General features: G+C 34.5%; 1 protein-coding gene across 2 annotated transcripts in view; it reads left to right on the top strand.

Moving 5' to 3' along the window:
* The window catches only part of ZNF280C (zinc finger protein 280C), a 54,202-nt gene that overhangs the window by 22,252 nt on the left and 10,880 nt on the right, over nucleotides 1-21,070 (top strand). The window contains exons 7-15 of one of the 2 annotated variants that reach the window (XM_032620971.1): nucleotides 135-249; nucleotides 3,195-3,317; nucleotides 3,467-3,576; nucleotides 5,187-5,407; nucleotides 8,908-9,065; nucleotides 9,749-9,849; nucleotides 10,615-10,761; nucleotides 16,428-16,559; nucleotides 20,340-20,635. In XM_032620971.1, the coding sequence (XP_032476862.1) occupies nucleotides 135-249; nucleotides 3,195-3,317; nucleotides 3,467-3,576; nucleotides 5,187-5,407; nucleotides 8,908-9,065; nucleotides 9,749-9,849; nucleotides 10,615-10,761; nucleotides 16,428-16,559; nucleotides 20,340-20,635 (1,403 nt within the window). Of the gene's footprint in view, nucleotides 1-134; nucleotides 250-3,143; nucleotides 3,318-3,466; nucleotides 3,577-5,186; nucleotides 5,408-8,907; nucleotides 9,066-9,748; nucleotides 9,850-10,614; nucleotides 10,762-16,427; nucleotides 16,560-20,339; nucleotides 20,636-21,070 lie in introns of both variants that reach the window. The other variant, XM_032620970.1, reaches the window with a different exon arrangement.

The raw sequence follows: 21,070 nt of genomic DNA, 5'->3' as shown, positions 1-21,070 counted from the left end.
GCAAATAATAAATATCTTTGTGTTTTATAACTTATTAGTAATTGAATCATTAAGGTTATCTTTATAGCATTGACATACAGTTAAATTTACCTTTATAAAACTTTGTAAAACGAAATAATTATAACTTATTACAGGATTTTATAAAGACTTCATCACAAGATGAATCGGATGATTCTTCAGATCTGGTGTTAGACTTGACCCAGGATTCAATACCACTATGCCAAGATGGAACAGCAATTTATATAGGAGGTTTGGTTTGGCAGTTTTTATAAATATAATAAAAAGAGACTTGATGAATATATATATATACGATGGATTTCTATTTTGAAGCCTGTATCTTCATGCTATGTTTTTCATATATTGTAAAATGGAAGCTAATCATTCCTGAATGTCTTTCTTGGGTGATTTTATATAAAATCGTATTTAATGATAGAATATTTTTTTTTTTTTTATTAAGTTGGCTAACATATTCTTTGAGCTCATTCTCACTTGGAGCCAGCCATGCACTGAAAAATCTTAATATAATTTCTGTGAGTCAGGGAAGTCCCCTGATACCCTAATACTATGGTTTAAAAAAAAAGTATTAATTACTTGGTAATTAGTATGAGAAAAAATGCATGGTTATAGTTGATTTCTTAATAGGCTAGAGTCTTTCTATCAAAATTAATGTTGTAGATGTGATAGTTAAATATGGTTATAGGGTAGTAGTATAAAATGGCAATACTAAAGAAATAAGTGATTTGCACATAGTAACTACTCAGTAAATATCCATTGAAGGAATAATGAAAATTTCCAATTAAAGAAGAATTACAGTTCTTTGATTGTATACCATAACAAAGTTCTTCATTAACCTGAAATAGTATGCCATGAAGTTTTATCTAGTTGCAAAATTCCCTGTTATCAAAGCAATTATTGTTTCTATGTTAGCAAATTTGATGTATTTCACTAACTGGAGAAAGGTACACAAAAATTTTTGTGAATATTTAAATTGTTTACTCACAAATTAGTATATATTTACAAAACCAAAATAGAAAGAAATTTATAGTAATATGTGTGCCAAAAACATTTTCCCTTGATAATATTTGGTTTGATAATCACTTATCTAGGCGCCACTTATCTAGTGAGTAAAATAACCAAGAACCAAAATAAATAAGATGAAATAGATGTCTGAAATCTGATTTTATAATGCACACAGTCTTTATTCATAGAAAAAATCTGAATTCTTGAAGCTTCCACTCTCTCTCTCTCTCTCTAAGTTGTTATACTGCAAAGAGTGGAACTTTGCCCTAATGGTAAATAGGGTTATAGTTGATTAGGAAGATATAGGCTTGAGCCTCTATTCTAAATATTTTTGTAGCCTTTATTAAATCACCTAACCTCTTTACACCTCAATTTTCTCATATTATTAAAATAGATATTTTTATTTTTCTCACATAATGCATTCATTTTCTAGACCTGAAATCAGCCATTTAGCTATATAATTTTGATTCTTGCTCTGTTTATCTCAGGGCTTTTTTGAGGCTCAAATGAGATAAGTGAGAAGTGAAAAATTCATTAAAGCATTGAAAGACTTGACAATAAACATTGTTAGCATGATAATTATGAATAGTAATATGCACTATATGTTCAGAAGCATGATTAATGGACTCCTGTCTAGGATGATCATAGGATATTGGAGATGGCTGGATTTGAACTTGATTTTAAAGGAGAATGGGATTTTTTTTGGCACTGTTGAGGATAGCGAACAGCACAAGCCAAAGGCAACACAGATAAATAAGTTGAAGAATCAGAATTTAAAACTATTGAGCTCAGAGTGGTTTTATTTAACTTGGAGATTTATGCATGCTTTAAAAATTATATATAAAACAGCCTATTAGATAACTAGTTGCCTAGTCCAAAATACCAGCACTCATTGGTTGTTCAGTGAACCTAAGCAACTGAGAAAGTTAGCGTGATTACACAGAAATCAGTCCTAAGTGTCTGCAATATAGCTGTCAGTAATCATGTGCTTGAAGATGGAAAAAAATCATTTCTGTGTTATCTCAAAGAATGAAATGCAGATTTGACAGAGGAGCCCACTGGTGTAATACTCTTATTTTCCTGGCATATATCTATTCCGCTTCTCCTATTAGTATACAGTTGGGAGCATTAAAACGTGCAGTTTTAGAATCTTTTATCACAAAGTACAATTGTGTGTTATTTTCAAAAGGGACTTTTTCTGGGTCTGGTTATAGCCTAAATAGCCCCACTTCCCTTGCAAATACCCTGAATTGCATAATTCTTTAGCCTTTAAGTGATGGTTTTCAAACTCAAAACTATTTTCAGCACTGAAATCTCTATTCAAACAGAATTTTATGTAAAAGTCTCATTTTTTTTTAAAGTAAAATGAGAATTTCTCTGTCTGACATGCCCACTGAATTCCCTAAAACAGACCCATTAGGTTCAGGGGAACATAGTTTGAAAGCCATCATACTAACTCCAAACCTTTTCATATGAATAAGTGAGGTATTGTCATTCAAGATATTTAAGATTAGTTGTTTCTACTTTGCATGTAGGAGTTAAATAGATAATTTAAACTACCCATCAGGTTGTTAAGTGGGAAAAGAACCAACTTGGTTTTCCATTAGATATCTTAGGACTTTTCTTAAAGTATCTTAAGGAGTTTCTCTTAAGTTTTTAGATTAGAATATAAATTGTTTTTGTTTACAAGCTCAAATGCATTTAAGCATCTGAAGAGAAATTCATTTTTTGGAACTGAGCTTTTAGAGTATTCTCTCTTCTGCCTTTTTTTTGGTGGGGGGGTGGCTTGGGTTTTTTTGGTCCGACTTCTTTCATGATACCTATTTATATATTAATTTGAAAGCATCTTTAGAATTTTCTTGCATAAAAAGTTTATTTCATGAATTGTTCAAACTGTGTAGTCCATAATGGTTATTTGTGCAGTTTCTTTCTACCTATTGATCATATAAATTTTGGTCATTCTTTATTGTCAGTTGTATGATATGGTAATTCAATTATATTACCTTTATCTCCAAAGTATTCTTACTTAATTTTAAATGTAAGGCCATTTTAGTAGCATTTGTAAGCAATATTCTATACTAAAGCAATTTCAAATATCTTTCCCACTATTTTAATCATTGTAGATCTAGAAGACTCTCCGCCTATAATAATGGCATGTTCTTCTCTTTCTCAAGAAAACGTTGTTAGTCCAAAAAAGCCAAAGATCACTGAAGGAGTTTCTGACATAAATCCTTGTGCTTCATTGTCTTTAACGAGCACTCCTTCAGTGACATCCTCCCCTGTCTTGCTATCAAAAGGTAAATATGAATCTGGTGTATAAAAAAGAAATTGTATTATTTATACATAAATTTCAGAAATTGTGATGAAGTTTAAAACTGTTATTACTGGTTGGGTTTAAGGTTAAAAAAGGAGAATTTGACTCATAAAACTCCTTAATTTATTTTAGGTACAAATACCTCACCAACTCTCCATAAAACTGCAACACCTCTTGTAAGATCTTGTCCAAAGTGCAATGTTCAGTTCAATCTTTTGGATCCTTTGAAATTTCACATGAAGGTAAAACTTTTTCAAAATTTGATTTTTAAAAATATTCACAAATCTCTGAAAATATTAATATTAAAATATTAAGGATTGATATATAGTAAATGCTAGTTTATCCAGATATTTAGATAAGAAATCTTCTCGTTGGTATTTTCATATAACTTAAGTAAAAATTGATACTCATAATGATTAATTTTATAAGAGATTTTAAAATCCTTCCCAATCATTAAATTATTAAAATTAAGTTTACAAACACTACATATTATATTTTAATTTTTAATGAAATAATATATTAATCAGGATATTTTATTGACTAGGTCATGCCATTCTTCAAACTTTTTGTAAAGCAGGCATTTTATTAGGTGCTTAATCTTTCATGTAACTTAATTCCTTTTTTTATGTTATTTTTTGTCCATGGTGATATATGCATGTCACATTACTCAATGAAAATCTTAGCCTTGGGGCTTCCCTGGTGGCGCGGTGGTCAAGAAAATCTTAGCCTTGCATTTTAATTTTTAGCACTTAGACATAAATTCCTAATGGTGGAGCATTTAATATGAAATGATAGTTTTAACTCAATCCAGAATATAGTATGTGTAGTTGTTATAAATTAATTCTAGATTTATATTGGTGTAAGAAGCTCTTGTAATTAGGTTTTAGGTAATTTTCAAAGTACTAATGAAAATACTTTAAAATATTTTAGTAGATACTACAGTGTCCTTTGTGTCTGTGGAAAGATAGTCTGTATTCTTTTTGTATGCCCAGTATAAATGGCAGGAAGGGGGGAAGGAGGCAAGAAAAAAGGTAGTGTAGGATATATGCAGAAAAGAAGGGATGAGAAGAATACAAGGTAAAGAAAACTATTTAGTAAAAGTTATTGCTCACTATTTCAAAGATTGGCAATTTTTTCATTGAAATTCAGCATTTTACAAAAAAATGTAGAAAGAAAAGGAGCATCCTGGAATTCCAATTACAGTCTCTTTATTCTTGGGCAAAACTGTATTTGATCTATCACTATTTCCATCTCCCTGAGTGTGACTTCTGTTAACTGGACTTTGGGCTTTGGTTTTAAAAGTAAGAAGTAACTTCTACAGTGCTTTCAGGTTTCCTATTTATGTAATATTGTGTAGAGATACACAATCAAGTGATGTTTTTATGTTTTGCATCATAGAAGAAAGGAATGAATTTGTTAGTTATCTTTAGTTTATTTAATTTGGGGGTAATTATAGTCACATGATTCAAAAAGTATAAGAAGGAATATAGTGAAAAAATCTCACCCCGACTCCTGTTTGCCTAGTTTTCAATGCAACTCACAAAGGAATCATTTTTTATTAACTTGTTCTGTATCCTCTTTGATTTTCTTCCTGCGTATACCGGCACACGTGAATGTTCTTATTTTCCATCTATTAATATACACAAATCATAGCATGTTATATATACTTCTGCACCTGGAGAAAGTGACAGACCTTTTCTAAAATGTAGCTTTTATTTATTGTTTGTGATTAAAACTATGTGAGACTGTCTTTCCACATGAGCTGGCCCTAGTTATAAACACAGAATCATTTTTTGGTGTCTAATTTTTAAAAGAAATATAAATAAGGCTTATATATTTTTTTCTCTTTCAGCGTTGTTGTCCAGACATGGTAAATGCATTTTTGGGAATGATTAAAGTGGAACTTTCCAGTACTGAAGATAAAAATGAGACTGGTGCAGAGAAAGGAAAATTGATTATGTTAGTTAGTGACTTTTACTATGGAAGACATGAAGGAGCTGTTGATGAGGAAGAGAAGACTTATACAACATTTAAATGCTTCAGTTGCTTGAAAGTTCTTAAAAATAATCTTAGGTATGTAAATACTTATTTCTATTTGAAAATTGGGATGCTACAGATGTAAATATTGTATTTCTTTTTCTGTGCCATCCTAGATAAGCAATTTTAACTTTCTACTAAGAATAAAGGCAGATTTTCATGTGTTGAAAAGCTTTTATCTTTTCTTGTATTTTTAGGAGTTTGACACTTGGATCCACTTTAGTTGTATTTCTTTCAGATAGCTTAAGAAAGGACAAAATTTATTTTAAGCTAGGAGAAAATCATTCTTTTCTCTGTATTTATCATTGAACTAGGAATTTCCGTGAGATATTTTTATTAAAATTTTAACTGCTTCTGAATCTTATTTTTCCTATCACAAGAAGAACCACTTTATCCAATTTTACCTCCTCCATGTTTGTCTTATTTAATGTTCTCTTTTACAGTTCATATTTATAATTTTAGTACATTTTCCTTACAGAAGAAGTGGTTTTTTTTGATCATCTAGAGAAGTACCAGTTCTTTTTTTTTTTTAATTTATTATTTATTTTTGGCTGTGTTGGGTTTTTGTTGCTGCACGCGGGCTTTCTCTAGTTGCAGCGAGCGGGGTCTACTCTTCGTTGCAGTGCACGGGCTTCTCATTGCGGTCGCTTCTCTTGTTGCAGAGCACCGGCTCTAGGCACGCGGGCTTCAGTGGTTGTGGCTCGCGGGCTCTAGAGCGCAGGCTCAGTAGTTGGGGCGCACGGGCTTAGTTGCTCTGTGGCATATGGGATCTTACTGGACCAGGGCTCGAACCCGTGTCCCCTGCATTGTCAGGCAGATTCTTAACCACTGCGCCACCAGGGAAGCCCAGAAGTACCAGTTCTGTGCAACATGTCTGCTTTGATTTTATAATTTAACACATTTTCAAAGTAGAGATTTAATTCTCAATGGAATTCTGAGGAGTTATACATGTATGCTTCAAATTTTAGGAGCTTATACTTTGCAGTCTTTGAGTTATATGGCATATTACATATCTATCATCCTAAGTGAAATGTAACAAGAACAAAGTAACAAGATATATTGATTGGTATTTTTTAATTGGCTATATAGCCTGACATTGTTTTTCCAATATTTTATTATAAAAAATTTCAAAGTCAGCAAAGTTGAGAAAATTTTACAGTGAACATCTCTCTACATTTACCACCTCAATTCCAGCATTAATATTTTACTCTACTTGCATTACTACATATCTATTTATCCATAGATCCATCTGAGTTTTTTATACTTCCCAGAGTAAATTGCAGACATCAATGCACTTCCCTTAGGTCAGATACATATATGCATATGTATGTCTGTACCTATATTGTGACACATACACGCTTATAAACTTTTAAAAAGATTTACCCTTGAAAACCATCATTTATAACTAACATTCTTAAACATTCTATAGGTAGGTCATTTCTAAGCTCAGCATTTATTTTTCCTGGTGAATTCTTGGGTCCAAAATGAAGTACATGGAAAAACACTGAAATACCCTGTAATATAAGCCTAAAACACTTGTGAATGCTACATTTATGGTAGCGTTTTATAGTTTTCAAAGACCTTTCACTTATATTATTCATATGAGTTTTCACACTTCATTACCTCCTTTTATCAAGCCCTACCAGCCATCAATTGCTAATGGTCCCAGTAGCTTAACAGAAGAGAAATTGTTATTTGCTATGTAACACTGAAACAATGTTACGATAAAACTCTGTGACTCAGGACTTCCCTGGTGGCGCAGTGGTTGAGAGTCCGCCTGCCGATGCAGGGGACACAGGTTCGTGCCCCGGTCTGGGAGGATCCCACATGCCACGGAGCGGCTGGGCCCGTGAGCCATGGCCGTTGAGCCTGTGCATCCGGAGCCTGTGCTCCACAACGGGAGAGGCCACAACAGTGAGAGGCCCACGTACCGCAAAAAAAAAAAAAACAAAAAGCTCTGTGACTCATAAAAACAGAGTAGAACAGTGGTTACCAGGGATGGGGGAATTGGGGATATGTTATTTAGGGGCACAAACTTGGAACTTTTTATAGATAAATAAGTCCTGGAGATCTAATGCACAGCATAATGGTTATAGACAACAATACTGTGTTATAAACTTCAAAGTTGCTAAGAGACTAGATCTTAATTATTCCTACCATAAAAAAAGAAATTATAATTATCTGATGTGATAAAGGTGGTGGTTTTAAGGGATGGTAGACCCTAATAGCTCAAGATTTCTCCTCTCAGCCCTGTCAACATATTGTAGTATATTTTTCCCTACATCGAGTGTCACCAAAACCAGTTAGGGTTATTTTATTCTGAGAATAGCCTTGTGAGGGGTTTCCTTTTTTCCACATCTCCATCTGCTGGTTTAAGAAGTGTGAGCTGCTGATGGGGGCAGGGTAATAACTGAGAGATAGCTAGTTAACAGATTATTTTATACAAATAAATTTTACTAAAGTTGTGAGCTGAAAGGTTAATGGCTCATGACCTTTATATGTAAATATTTAGGCAAGACTAGGATTTTAAAATAGATTTTAATAGAGATGATATTAAAATGAAAGGGGGAAAAAAGATATTTCAAAGTGTACCATAAGCAGCTCTAAAGATAAGTGGTGTTTTGGAGGTGTGAAGAGATAAATGTTAAAACCTCTGTAATTGCTGCCTAGGTTGCTGACATTATTACTTCATTTCAAGATTATTTCCTTTAGGGACTCATAGTGACTAGCTATTAATATTTGACCCAGACTTGAGATTGTAATTTTGATTAAATAACTTTACTTTGAAATTCAGTAAAACATTTCAGTAAGCCGTTTGAAATAGATATGCCTGTTTATATTGTACTCTCTGCCATTAAAGGTCATAGTTCCTTCTCATAAGAAGCCTTTTAGGGAATCTGACATAGCAGAATGTAGAACTGAAAAATGGACTGTGCTACAAAGGGCACAGTCTGTGAGTTAAAATGAACTGTTTGTGCTAACAGTAAACCTGTATCATTAAATAAAAGATTCTTGTAATTATAGGTATTAAAATTGCTATTACATGCATGTAGAAACCAAGACACAAATAAAAATACTAACAATTTTTCTTTTAAGCAGCTGAAAGCTATTGTATATCGCAAGGCTGTCAAAAGATTTCTCTCATGATTCTGTAGCTGCTCTTGGTGGTAGAGTTTCCTTTAAGTATTTTATTTTAAAATGTAAATAGTATTTCATGTATGGAAAAGAAGCCTGCTGTTTTTCTTTACAAAAAAATTTTAATCTGAAATAATGGTGAGGAAGCAAATTAGCAGTATTTCGTATTAACTATATTAATGGATTATTTTAAAACAAAGATGCAAAGAAGAATGTTCACTGATGCACTTAATGAAAGTGATCATTTGAATTGCACACTTTTCCAGAGGACTATATGGCTTTAGAGGTGTTATTTTGAGTAATACAACTGCATTTTTAACATTTAGGTTCAGATACTTATTTGTGAGATTTGTCTTTGGTTATAAATTTGAATATTTGAACCTGTTCACAATCATTTATAGGTTTATGAACCACATGAAACATCATTTGGAACTTGAGAAGCAGAACACTGAGAGCTGGGAAAACCACACCACCTGCCAGCACTGCTACCGTCAGTATCCCACACCATTCCAGCTTCAGTGTCACATTGAGAGCACACACACTCCCCATGAGTTTTCTAGTAAGTCACAATTTTATTAAAATCCTGAACATTAATGATTTTGATTATCTAACCTATGAGGAATCCTTAAGAATTCTGATGGAAAAATAAGAATAAGAAATAGATTTTGTAATTCGGGGGCAAAGTTGAAAGCATATTTTAACTTGTATAAACTTTTCAATAAAATTACTTACTAAAATTGAAGTCCCTCTTGTAAATTGAAACTTTCTTGGCATAACTTACGCATTGTATATAGGAAGTAAATTACAAAACTCAGATTCCCTGGTTTGCAAATATAAAATTAATGGTCTTCATTTACAGTCTAATAAGAAAAGTAACTGCAGTGATAGTTAAAATCACAGAGTCTGGAGTTAGCTTGGATTCAAATCCCAGCTCTGCCTCTTAATACAGCTGTGAGATGTCAGTCAAGTTAATTAATCTTTCTGTGCCTCAGGTTCCTCATCTGAAAAAATGGGGATAAAAATTAACAGTACAGCTCTCAGTGATGGTATGAGAATGAAACAAGCTAATACTAAGTAAAGTCCTTAGAACAGCGTTACAAAGTTAACCACAGTAGAATTGTTGGAACCACCATCACCACTATTATTATTATTACTCGTTGTTGCTGTTGTTATGAATGTGCAAACTGAATCTTTGATTTATACATCCTTAAAATGACGTAATGTGTTTTTTTCCACTTTCAGCTATTTGTAAAATCTGTGAATTATCATTTGAAACAGAACATACTCTTTTACAACATATGAAGGACACTCATAAACCCGGTGAAATGCCATATGTTTGCCAGGTACACACACATTTTATTGTGTATTTAGGTGTTTAATTTTCACATGCCATGAAACAGTATTGTTCTTTTTTTTTTTAAATAAAAATGAATTACTAAAATGAAGACCCTTTTCAATAGTTGAAACTCTTGGTTTAACTCATGTATGTGTGGGTAGTGGGTTGGATTTGACCTGTGGGCCATAGTTTGCTGACCCCTCTGCTAGACAAACAAAAAGCCCTGCTGGAGAAAGACAAACATACTGACTTTCTTACCCTGTAGGGAAGAATATAGACGTGTTAGAGAAATCGGAAATACTGTTAGTTACGGGGAACTCAACTAAAGGCTTTGGGGCCAGTATTTTTCCAGAATTTCAAGTGGTCCCCAGTAAGATAGCAAGATAAAGATAAATTGCCTCTGTTACAGCCTGGATGCTATTTAAAATCCAAAGAAGAGGATCCTCATTTGATGTAACAGGAAAAACTTTATAGGTCAAGAGGTGTCAGACTTTGAAAATTCAAGTCAGGATGGGGATGGGGGGTAGTAGATCTGAAAAGAAGGGAATCTACTGATGTTTAGGAATATCCCTAAACTTTGAAAGACAACTTTTCTGCTTCAGAGATTATCTGTATTACTTGCAGTATCAGGATCCTTGGTTGTATAGGCAGCAGAGCTGAATTAGTAGTACATCATGTTACTCTAAACAAATGACTTATTGTGGCTACTTTGATATAATTGCATATCGGTTACAAATTTTCAAGTTAAATTAAATCTTCTTTATATTTCTAGGTTTGCCAGTTTAGATCATCAACATTTTCTGATGTAGAAACTCATTTTAGAGCATCCCATGAAAATACTAAGAACTTGCTATGTCCATTTTGCCTCAAAGTTAGTAGAATGGCAACCCCCTACATGAATCATTACATGAAGCATCAGGTGAGATTTAGCAGTTCTTATTTGTTCATTTTGTCTTAGTGAAAAGGTTATATATATAAACTTAGAACATCGGTTAGATTTGTTCTAGAAGGAAAGCAAAGTTGTTCCAAATGACACCATTAATTCATAATTTATGCTGAAATACTTGTGAAACCTCCACTTCTTCTCCTTGTCTGCTTCCTGGTGATGATGAGGCTCATGGATAGTGAAAATTCTGAAAGGTAGGTACAAATAGGAGCCTAGTGTGGAGGGGAAGAGGAAAGATGAGTGGAATATTTATATTGGACATTTCAAGGGTTTAAGAGTGGTGAGAATGGGAATGATTTTAAAGAGCAGGGAAAAGGATAAGTTTGAACTAAGGAAGATAAGATTGAGGATTCACAATCTTCTGTTTTCCTCTTTCTCTTCAAACTTTATCTCCACTTTCTAGTCCACCTTCCCCCACCCCTGCTCCACGGCTTGTGGATCCCAGTTCCCTGACCAGGGATCAAACCAGAGGCCCCTGTAGTGGAAGTGCAGAGTCCTAACCACTGGCCCTCCAGGGAATTCCCTAGCCCACTTTTTATTATGAGAAGACATGTGGTTGTCATCAGTGATCCAGGATGGTCTCTTGTAGCAGCCAGTGACAAAAGAAACAGCAATGACACATTTCTAGATATGTGAACTATGCCAAAGAACAGTGTTTAGGTTATAACTTGTTTCTTAGATGACTTTTACCAGTTCTGCTTTTGTAATTTCTGGAATATCAGTACTAGTGCTTGCACCTTTCCCTTGAATTTTCATTTTATGCTTGCTGGTTCTTTTCCTGACACAATTAGACCATCCTTTATTTGGGCTGAAAACTTGATAACAATGAGCCTATTCTTGAGTGCTTGAAAGAGCAGTCATACATTTGCCAAAATCAGAAGTCAATGAATTTACTGAATCTGATTATGTAATGAGGTTTTGCCTCCTCACTGATCAGCTCATTACATTTCCTTATTATTGAATGCGTTATCATGGCCATTTTATTCAGCACTTGTGCTAACATTGCTTTCAGTTCCAGTCATTAGATAATCATGAAATCAACTTATAGTTGTTAATTGGAAAAAATCATAAATATAGAATATCCAGATGCATTCAAGATCACCTGTGTTATGGCAACATGCTTATTTTTTTATCCTGGTATGTCACCTCACTGTTAAACTCTGGCAAAATCTTTCTATTCTAGAGTTTCCCTCATGTTCCATCAGATGTCAAATAGATGTTCTACTCTAAAATTGTTCCTGGAAAAAGAAATTCAGTAAATGGCTGTACTTACAAAATGAATAGTTTTTTATTTATTTTTTAATAGGATTTTTCAGAGCTTTTAACATGCTAAAAAATGCTTTAAAGATCATAAATCTCCAAGCAAGTGATATTGTATATGTTGTTCCCAAAACTTATTTGACCATTGAATCCTTTATTTGCACAACACATATTAACATTTCTTTAGGAATAGAGTTTTTGAAACACTGATCTTGGTACTCTATATTTCATCCTTTGACCTTTGATTTTGAAAGAAAGAACGAGATATAAAGCAGCAGCTCTATTTTATTATGAAGCTTTTAACGTAATTCTTTCTCTTGTGCTTTACTAAGCTCCAGAGTGAGGTGTAGATGTGGAGGGAGTAATAGATGCTTAGAAAGGTAAGAAAGAGATGGATGGGCTTGCTATGTGGACTGTCTCCTAAATGGTTTAACCTGACCTGTAGTCACTCTTCATACCGTGAGTTGTATGTCTTAACTTGCCACATATATAGGAAAGTGTTAACCAGCAGGTCTGAGCTGCTCAAATATGCACGTTTTCAGAAGAATCTACTTGCATAACTAGCCCTTGGCTAACTCTGGAAACTGAGCCTTTGTTATTAATTGATGAGTGTTTTACACGCCTAGAACCTTGAGCCATGTGGTACCAGCTTTTCTAGGTCTTGTGCAAAAATATGTTTATGGTGAATGCCTGCTTTTCTTATGGAGTCTGAAGATTTGGTGACTGAACCTCATGAAAACCTGGGCTCTAAGACTCAAAGAGAGCTTCCCTGGAAAACCAAATAAAACAACACAAAACAAAACCAAAAATCTTCATACCTGTTGCTGCAGTTAGTTGCTGGGGGATTGATGAGCATGTCCTATGCAACTCCACTGGGAGAGGGCACTTGGAAACTGGTGCCAGTATCCTCCAGACTTCACCCAATGCACTTTTTTCCTTTATTAATCCTGTTCTGTATCCTGTCACTGTAATAAATCATAGCTGTGAGTATAACAGCTTTTAAGCCCTATAAGTCCTTCTATTGAATCATCAAACCGGAGAGTAGTCTTGGGACTACTGACACACCATGGGTGCCCAATTTTTTTGTAAGTTTGGAGTACCTAAGAGGTAGGCAGTCAGCAATCAATAGAGGAAAGACTCTCAGTTTGAATATAATTGTTCACAAAAGACTCAAAAACCATAGCTGAGCAAGATTATAAGCTTGTAATTGAGATGATATTAGGGCAATTTTAGACCATAAGAATTGTTGAGTCTGTGGCTCATTTTATTCTTTTTAAAGACTTTGGTTGTAACCTTTTCCTTAAAAGAATAGATTATTATGTATTGAGTGATTTCAGAGCTAACAGGACAGTTTGTACAACTTTTAAGAAAGGATGAAGGATTTCAGATGTGTTAAATAGCCTCATTAGATCTTTATAGTAATAACAAGCAGTTAACATATACTAATCACTTGCTATACGACAGCCACTAGTGCTTTTACTTGCATTATCTTGTCTGATCCTTACAACCACTCTACAAAGCAGGTATGCGATCATTTCCATTTCATAGATAAGGAAACAAAGCTTTATAGAAAGTAAGTTACCTTGCCCAGTGTCACATTCTCTAATAGTTGGCAGAGCCAAAAATTGACCTAGGGCCCAAGCTGTTACCACAGAGTCATTCTTCACTGACATTAGGTCTAAAGGCAGATATTACAGAGAGTCAGAATAGCCTTGAAAACCTTCAAATCGCCCAAAAGATATAGTATCCTTGTCAAAAAGTTCAACACAATTTTTTTCTCTATCCTTGTAATAGGTCACCATTTTTTTGGTTGAACATCATGTTATTTTAAAAACGTACTGTATTATTCTCAGCACATCACAGGTATACATGCATAAGAGATGAAAGACTTGAGTCCATCTAAGGGAATAGTAGGTTAATGTCCCCATCTCAGGGCTCTGGGCAAATGCTCATTGAATGGAATGGCAGACATTTTGAACTAGTTTAATTGTGCTTGCTTCTCATGTGCACTCTCTGTCAGTCTCTTGCTGCCTGCCTTACTGGTTATTAAACAGATATTTATTTACTGTTTAATATATGCCAGGGACTGTTTTACAGAAGTGAGCAAAACAAAGTTTGTGCTCTCTGGAATTTGCATTATAGTGGCAGGTGGGAGAGAGAATGAGAATATGTATTATTATGTCTGAATGTATCTGTATGCTAGCTGGTAATAAGTACCATAGGGAGGAAATACATGAGGATAGGGAATGCCAGGGCTTAGGAGGTAAAAGAGTAGCTTCTGTTTTTTTATGTGGGGTGGTCAAAGAAGTCTCTCCAGAGGAAATAAGGGATTAAGCCATGTGGCTATCTGGGAGTGAATGTTCCAGGCAGAGGGAACAGTAAGTAGGCAGTGAGGTGAGCATATATCTAGATGTTCAAGAAGCAACAAGGAGGCCAGTGTGGCTGGAGCATGGTAAACAAGTGGGAGAAAGAGTAGTAGGACATGAGGTTGTAGCAATAGAATGCGGGGAAGATAGTATATGGCCTTGTAAGCCAGAGTCAGGATTTTGGAGTGTTATGGGAAGCCATTGGAGTGTTTAGGCATGTGAGAGATTATTCTGGCTGCTATGGAGAGAATAGACTGTTGGGAGGAAAGAGTGGAAACAAGAAGGTAGGAGGCTATTGTGAGAGAGTGCGGGTGAGTGACTTGGACTCATCTGGTGGCAGTGGTCGGAGGTGATGACAAGTGGAAAGATTATGCTTTTGAAGGTAGAGCTGAAAGGTTTTATCAGTGGGGTGTGAGAGAAAGAGTTAAGAGTGACCAAATTCCTTCATCCTGAGCAGCTGCAAGAATGATGTTCCCATATATTGAGATATTGGGAAGACTAGGGAAGGAACAGATTTTTTTTAAGGGTGGATGGGGCAAAATCTAGAGTTTAATTTTGTCCATGTTGATTTGAAGTGCATGTTAGATATCAAGTAATGATGTTGAGTAGGCAGTTGGATGAATACTATTTAAAGTCATGAAACTGGATGAGATATAGGTACAGGTAGAGAAAAGATTTCTGGGACCTATATCTGGGGAACTTTCTGTCATGTTACCTTGCTATCAGCTTCTTGACTGAGTTTTTTTCCCCCCTCTTTCCCCTCTCTTGAGTACATATAGGTGAATCTGTTTATGTTGGCTGTACCTATGATATGATCCAATTAACCATACTTCTTAGGATGAAACTAAAATAGTAATACAAGTACATTATATTTACCTATTGCTTTGAACTTTGTAAGGAATTTTTATTTATCAAATGCCTACTGTGCACCAGTAATGGCTAGGTACTTTAATGTATGTTACCTCATTTGATTTTTCCTAAATGTTTATTTGTGTTTTAAATGCAAATAGTGATGAACCTGTGGAGATACAGCTTTAGAGAAAACATTTTTCTATTTGTACGTTGTTCCAAATTTACGGATGAATGTACAATACATATATTAATTGATGACAGCATATACAAAAAAACTGCAGTTGCTAGTATGTAGTAGAAAGAACACTAACTAGCTATGAGCCAAGTGCCTTACATCTCTCTTCGGTCCTGTTTCCTATTGGTAAAGTAATAATATGACCAGGTTTCAGAAGGAACATAGTCAAGGGGTTCTCAAATAGTAAATTCAGATCAGTTGTTCTGATTTATGCTTCTGTAACCATGCCGTCCAATATCAGTCACTAGCCACATGCATCTATTTAAATTTAAATTAATTTAAAATTAAAATTAAATGAAATTTTAAAATCGATTTCTCTGTTGCACTTGCCACATTTCAAGCACTCAATAACCACATGTGGCAGTGGATACCATATCAGGCAGTGCAGTATAGCACATTATCATCACTGTTTAAAGTTCTATTGGACAAACACTGACATATACAACCATTTCTATAGCATAACTTTCTTGGGAGTGTCTGGTTAAATTTGTTTGGTTTTAGAAAGTTCAATTTATGTTACCAACTTGTGAAACAAATGGAAATAACAAAAATTATTTGATCTTTCCAAGAATGAAAGTATAATATAGCTCATTTTCATGATATCATATGTTCGAATAGTTTATACTTCAAATTAATAATTAAGTAAATTCACACTACAAATAGTATAGGACTTGTCCCATTGTAATCTACTTGATATAATTATCATATTGATTGCCTGTATGATAACAAATACTTTTGAAACTCAAATACTAATGCAAGAAGTACTTGTAAAAAGCGAAATATTTTGGAATTATTTATGATAGGATGTGGTAAAATTCTGGTTTTAAAATTCTTTAGCTATTAGAATTAAGAGCAATTTCAGGCCTCGGGATTTGTGGTGGCAGAAATTATTTTCTAATATTATTTCTAATATTTATTGTAAACAGAAGAAAGGAGTTCATCGTTGTACAAAATGCAGACTACAATTTTTGACCTACAAAGAGAAACTGGATCACAGGACCCAGCATCGGACATTTATAAAGCCTAAAGAGCTAGAAGGATTGCCTCCTGGTACAAAAGTGAGTTTTAAATATGTTGTATTTTAACGTTGTATGATAATAGAAATAAACCCCTGCCTGTTTTAATCTATTCAATATAATATTAAAAATTGACTTCTGGTTGTCATTAAAATTTTAATTTTAGGTTTTATCATTCCTATGCTTGGAAAGAAAATTTTTTATCCATTGTTTTTTTTAAATTAATTAATTTATTTGGCTGTGTTGGGTCTTCATTTCTGTGTGAGGGCTTTCTCTAGTTGCAGCGAGCAGGGGCCACTCTTCATCGCGGTGCGCGGGCCTCTCACTGTCGGAGCCTCTCCTGTTGCGGAGCACAGGCTCCAGACGCTCAGGCTCAGTAGCTGTGGCTCACGGGCCCAGTTGCTCCGCGGCATGTGGGATCTTCCCGGACCAGGGCTCGAACCCGTGTCCCCTGCATTGGCAGGCAGAAGCCCTATCCATTGTTTTTTGAGTTGATTGAAATGTGCTGTATTGGAGCATATTCCTTTGCAGTGAGTGCAACTATATTAACTGTAGACTGAGTCATTGTGTTGTTTCAATATTCTATAGTCTGGGGACTTCCCTGGTGACGCAGTGGTTAAGAATCCGCCTGCCAATGCAGGGGACACGGGTTCAAGCCCTGGTCCGGGAAGATCCCACATGCCGCGGAGCAGCTAAGCCTATGCGCCACAGCTACTGACCCCATGCTCTAGAGCCCGTGAGCCACAATTACTGAAGCCCACACACCTAAGAGCCCGTGCTCCACAACAAGAGAAGCCACTGCAATGAGAAGCCCACGCACCGCAACGAAGAGTAGCCCCCGCTCGCCGCAACTAGAGAAAGCCCGCACAGCAGCAAAGACTCAAACGCAGCAAAATAATTAATTAATTTTTAAAAATACTTAACTTAAAAAAAATATTCTATAGTCTGTTTTTGAGCTTTTCCAGTTGGCAGCGTACATGTCTGCTTGAGCTGGTGAGGAATCATGTTTATCTTTGTGTCTCCAACATCTGTCATAATGCCTTGAATGCTGTAGTTTGTTGAAGTTGGTATTACTGAGTCAACTCTTAGAGAAGCAAATTCTCTTAATTAGCATTGCACTGTTAAGTGAGCAAACACACATCTGACGACAAATTTCATTTTCCCTCTGCCTTATGTACATCTGTTTTCTTTGACTTCTTTTATGTAAAGTCAGCTTTTGACTATTTGCTCCAGTAGAGGGATGCACAGTCCAAAGTGAAATAATTCCGAAACATTTAGTACTTATATTTGAGTACTAAACTTTGATGTGAGCATGTCTGCTATTTGAGTTCATTAAAATAATGTAAAGCAATGCTCTGAAGCTCTAGAGGGAGAGAAGCTATCCAGTATCCTTCCCTGTAGTCCATTCATTCCATGCTGGAACAAGACACGCAGAATACTAACATAAGCAGTGCAATCCTCTCTCGTATCTTCCCTTATTAATAATAATAGTAATAATTATATACTATAATTATGATATTATTAATAAATGAGACTAAATGTCTTGTTAGCACTTCAGAATTAAGCTTTCCATGTGCTTTTTCATACATTCTGTTATTTAATCCCTGTAGCAAACCAGTGAGGTAGAGAAGGCATGTATTATTCCCATATTACAGATGAGGCTTAGAGAGGATAAGTTACTTACTCAAGGTCACATGGCTAGGAAGAGCTGGTACTGAAATTTAACCTCAGGTCTTTTGACTCCTAGTTCAGTGCTGTTTGTGTGATACCAAATATATAGGTGACTGTTTTTCATTATCAACCAATGGGTATAATCAAACATTTCTTTTTCTGAATATTAAATTAGAAATTTTATATTAGTTCCCTCTAAGAAAATTCTGAATATTATTAAATTCTCCATGCTGTATGATGAATTGATGTAACCTCCGCAGTAACCTTTGCCCAAAGAACCCCCAGAGAGAGAAGGTCACATTTACTGGAGATCTGGGTTTTTTTGGGGGGTGCATTATTGTTTTTAATTGAGGTATAGTTGATGTACAATATTATATAAGTTTCAGGTGTTAACAGTGATTCTGGAGATCTGTCTTATAGTTACCAAAGAGTTATTTCAGGATTTGAGATTTAAATTTTGACCTCTATATTTACCAAAGCTATTTAGTTATATCAGAGCATAAAATAGCCATGGAATGTGCTCTTCTGACCCATTACTATCTGTGTTAACATATAAATGCTATCAATACAAAACTAGTATTACAACAGTAAATAAATACTGAGGGTAAATTTCATTTAATTGGTATGACCATTTAGGATAAATGCGAGACTTACCTGATTATAGTTTATACTCTGATGTTTAACTTTTGTATTGCAGTGAATTTTTTTTTGGTAACAGCTTTATTGACATGTAATTCATATACTATACGATTCACTCATTTAAAGTATACAATTCAGGGGGTTTTAGCATTTTTAGCATATTCACAGAGTTGTGAAAACATCACTACAATCTATTTTAGAACATTTTATCACCCCCTAAAGAGACCCCATATCCATTAGTAGTCACTCCCAATTTCCCCTTCACCAGCAACAGGCAAACTTTAATCTGTTTTCCATCCCTGTGGGTTTTCCTCTTCTGGACATTTCATAGAAATGGAATCATACAATATGTGGTCTTTTATGACTGGTTTCTTTCACTTAGCATAATGTTTCTGAGGTTCATCCATATTGTAGCTTGTATCAGTACTTTGTTCCTTTTTAAGGCTGTATTAGTACTTGTGTATCAGTACTTTATTCGTTTTTATGGCTGAATATTATTCCATTGTATGGATATACCATATTTTATTTATTCACTCATAAGTTGATGAGCATTTGGGTTGTTTCCACTTTTTGGCTGTAATGAATAATGCTCTCATGAAAATTCATGTACAAGTTTTTGTGTGTACATTTCTCTTGAGTGGAATTGCTAGGAGTGGAACACCTAGGATTATATAATAACTCTTATGTTTAACATTTTGAAGAACTGCCAAACTGTTTTCCAAAGCTACTGCACCACTGTACATTCCCACCAGCAATATATGAGGGCTGCAGTTTCTCCACATCCTGTCAACACGTGCTGCTACCTGTCTTTTTCATTATAGTCATTTAGTTGGTCTGAGGTGATACATTACTGGAGTTTTGATTTGCATTTCCTTAATGACTAATGATGTTGAGCATCTTTTCATGTGCTTATTTCATGTGTATATCTTCTTTGAAGAAATGTCTATTCAGATCATTTGCCCATTTGTTAATTGGGTTATTTGTCTTTTTATTGAGTTGTAAGAGTTCTTTATATATTCTGTATACAAGTCCCTTATTAGAGATATGATTTGCAAATATTTTCTCTCATTCTGTGGTTATCTTTTATCTTTCTTAATAGTGTCCTTCGAAGCACAAAAGTTTTAATTTTTACCAAGTCCATTTATCTATTCTTCTTTGGTTGCTTGTGCTTTCAGTATCATATTTAAGAAATCATTGCCTAACCCAAGGTCATGAAGATTTACTCCTGTGTTTTCTTCTAAGAGTTTTATAGTTTGAGCTCTTACAGTCTGGTCTTTGATACATTTTGAGTTAATTTTTGTATTTAGTATGAGGTAGGGGTCCAAATTCATTCTTTTGCATGTAGATATCCAGTTGTCCCAGCACCATTTGTTGATAATACTATTGTTTCCCTCACTGAATTGTTTTGACATCCTTGTCAAAAACCAATTATGGCCTGCATAATGTTTGATCTTTTTAATATTAATGTGATGCTTAATTTTCTAAAAATATATATTGCCTTCATTTTTATAGGTTACTATTCGAGCTTCAGTTGGACCTGTTCGTTCAAGTCTATCAACTACATCTTCCAAGAATACTCCAAGCACTTCTTCTCTTCAGGTCTCACCTTCAAAGTCTACAAGTAAAACTGCTGAAAATCCTACAAAACCTCATGAAAGTAAATATAAGACAAGAAAGTCTTGTGCAACTACGTCCACTGCAAGTAGTCAAGGTAGAGATGTATTTGAAAATAAAGCAAAAACCTATCACAAGCAAAAGAAAGAGTGCGGCAAAAAGAATAAAATCAACATAGTTTTGAAGAACTTAAGGTAATATCTTTTATTCCTGATATACAATCCTAATTTAATATTAAAGGTTATTTTAATATAGCTTAGCATATCACTAGATATGCACATTTACATGATAATCACTTATATGGCATGTAGGCCAAGAAGATAATAAAAAGGTACTTTCTACAACTGCTGAACAGAACTTGAATTACTGAGTTTATTGTAACTGTAAATTACTGTAAAATTACTGTAAAATTACTGTAACTGTAAAAAACTGTAAATAACTGAGTTAATTGTCATCTTTTACACTAATCTTATATTTTATGCTTATATCTTGTGATAGTTGAATTGTTAACGTGATCCTTTTTATTCCAAGGAAACATTAACTGGTATTAGACTTTTTAACTTATTCTAGCTTGTTGTTTCCAAGCAGATTTTCAAATTATAAGTCTCTATTTAAAGATTTAATTTAAA

This window comes from Phocoena sinus, chromosome X (assembly GCF_008692025.1).
Source record: "Phocoena sinus isolate mPhoSin1 chromosome X, mPhoSin1.pri, whole genome shotgun sequence".
Lineage (NCBI taxonomy): Eukaryota > Metazoa > Chordata > Mammalia > Artiodactyla > Phocoenidae > Phocoena > Phocoena sinus.
This window is presented reverse-complemented; position numbering and strand designations above follow the sequence as displayed.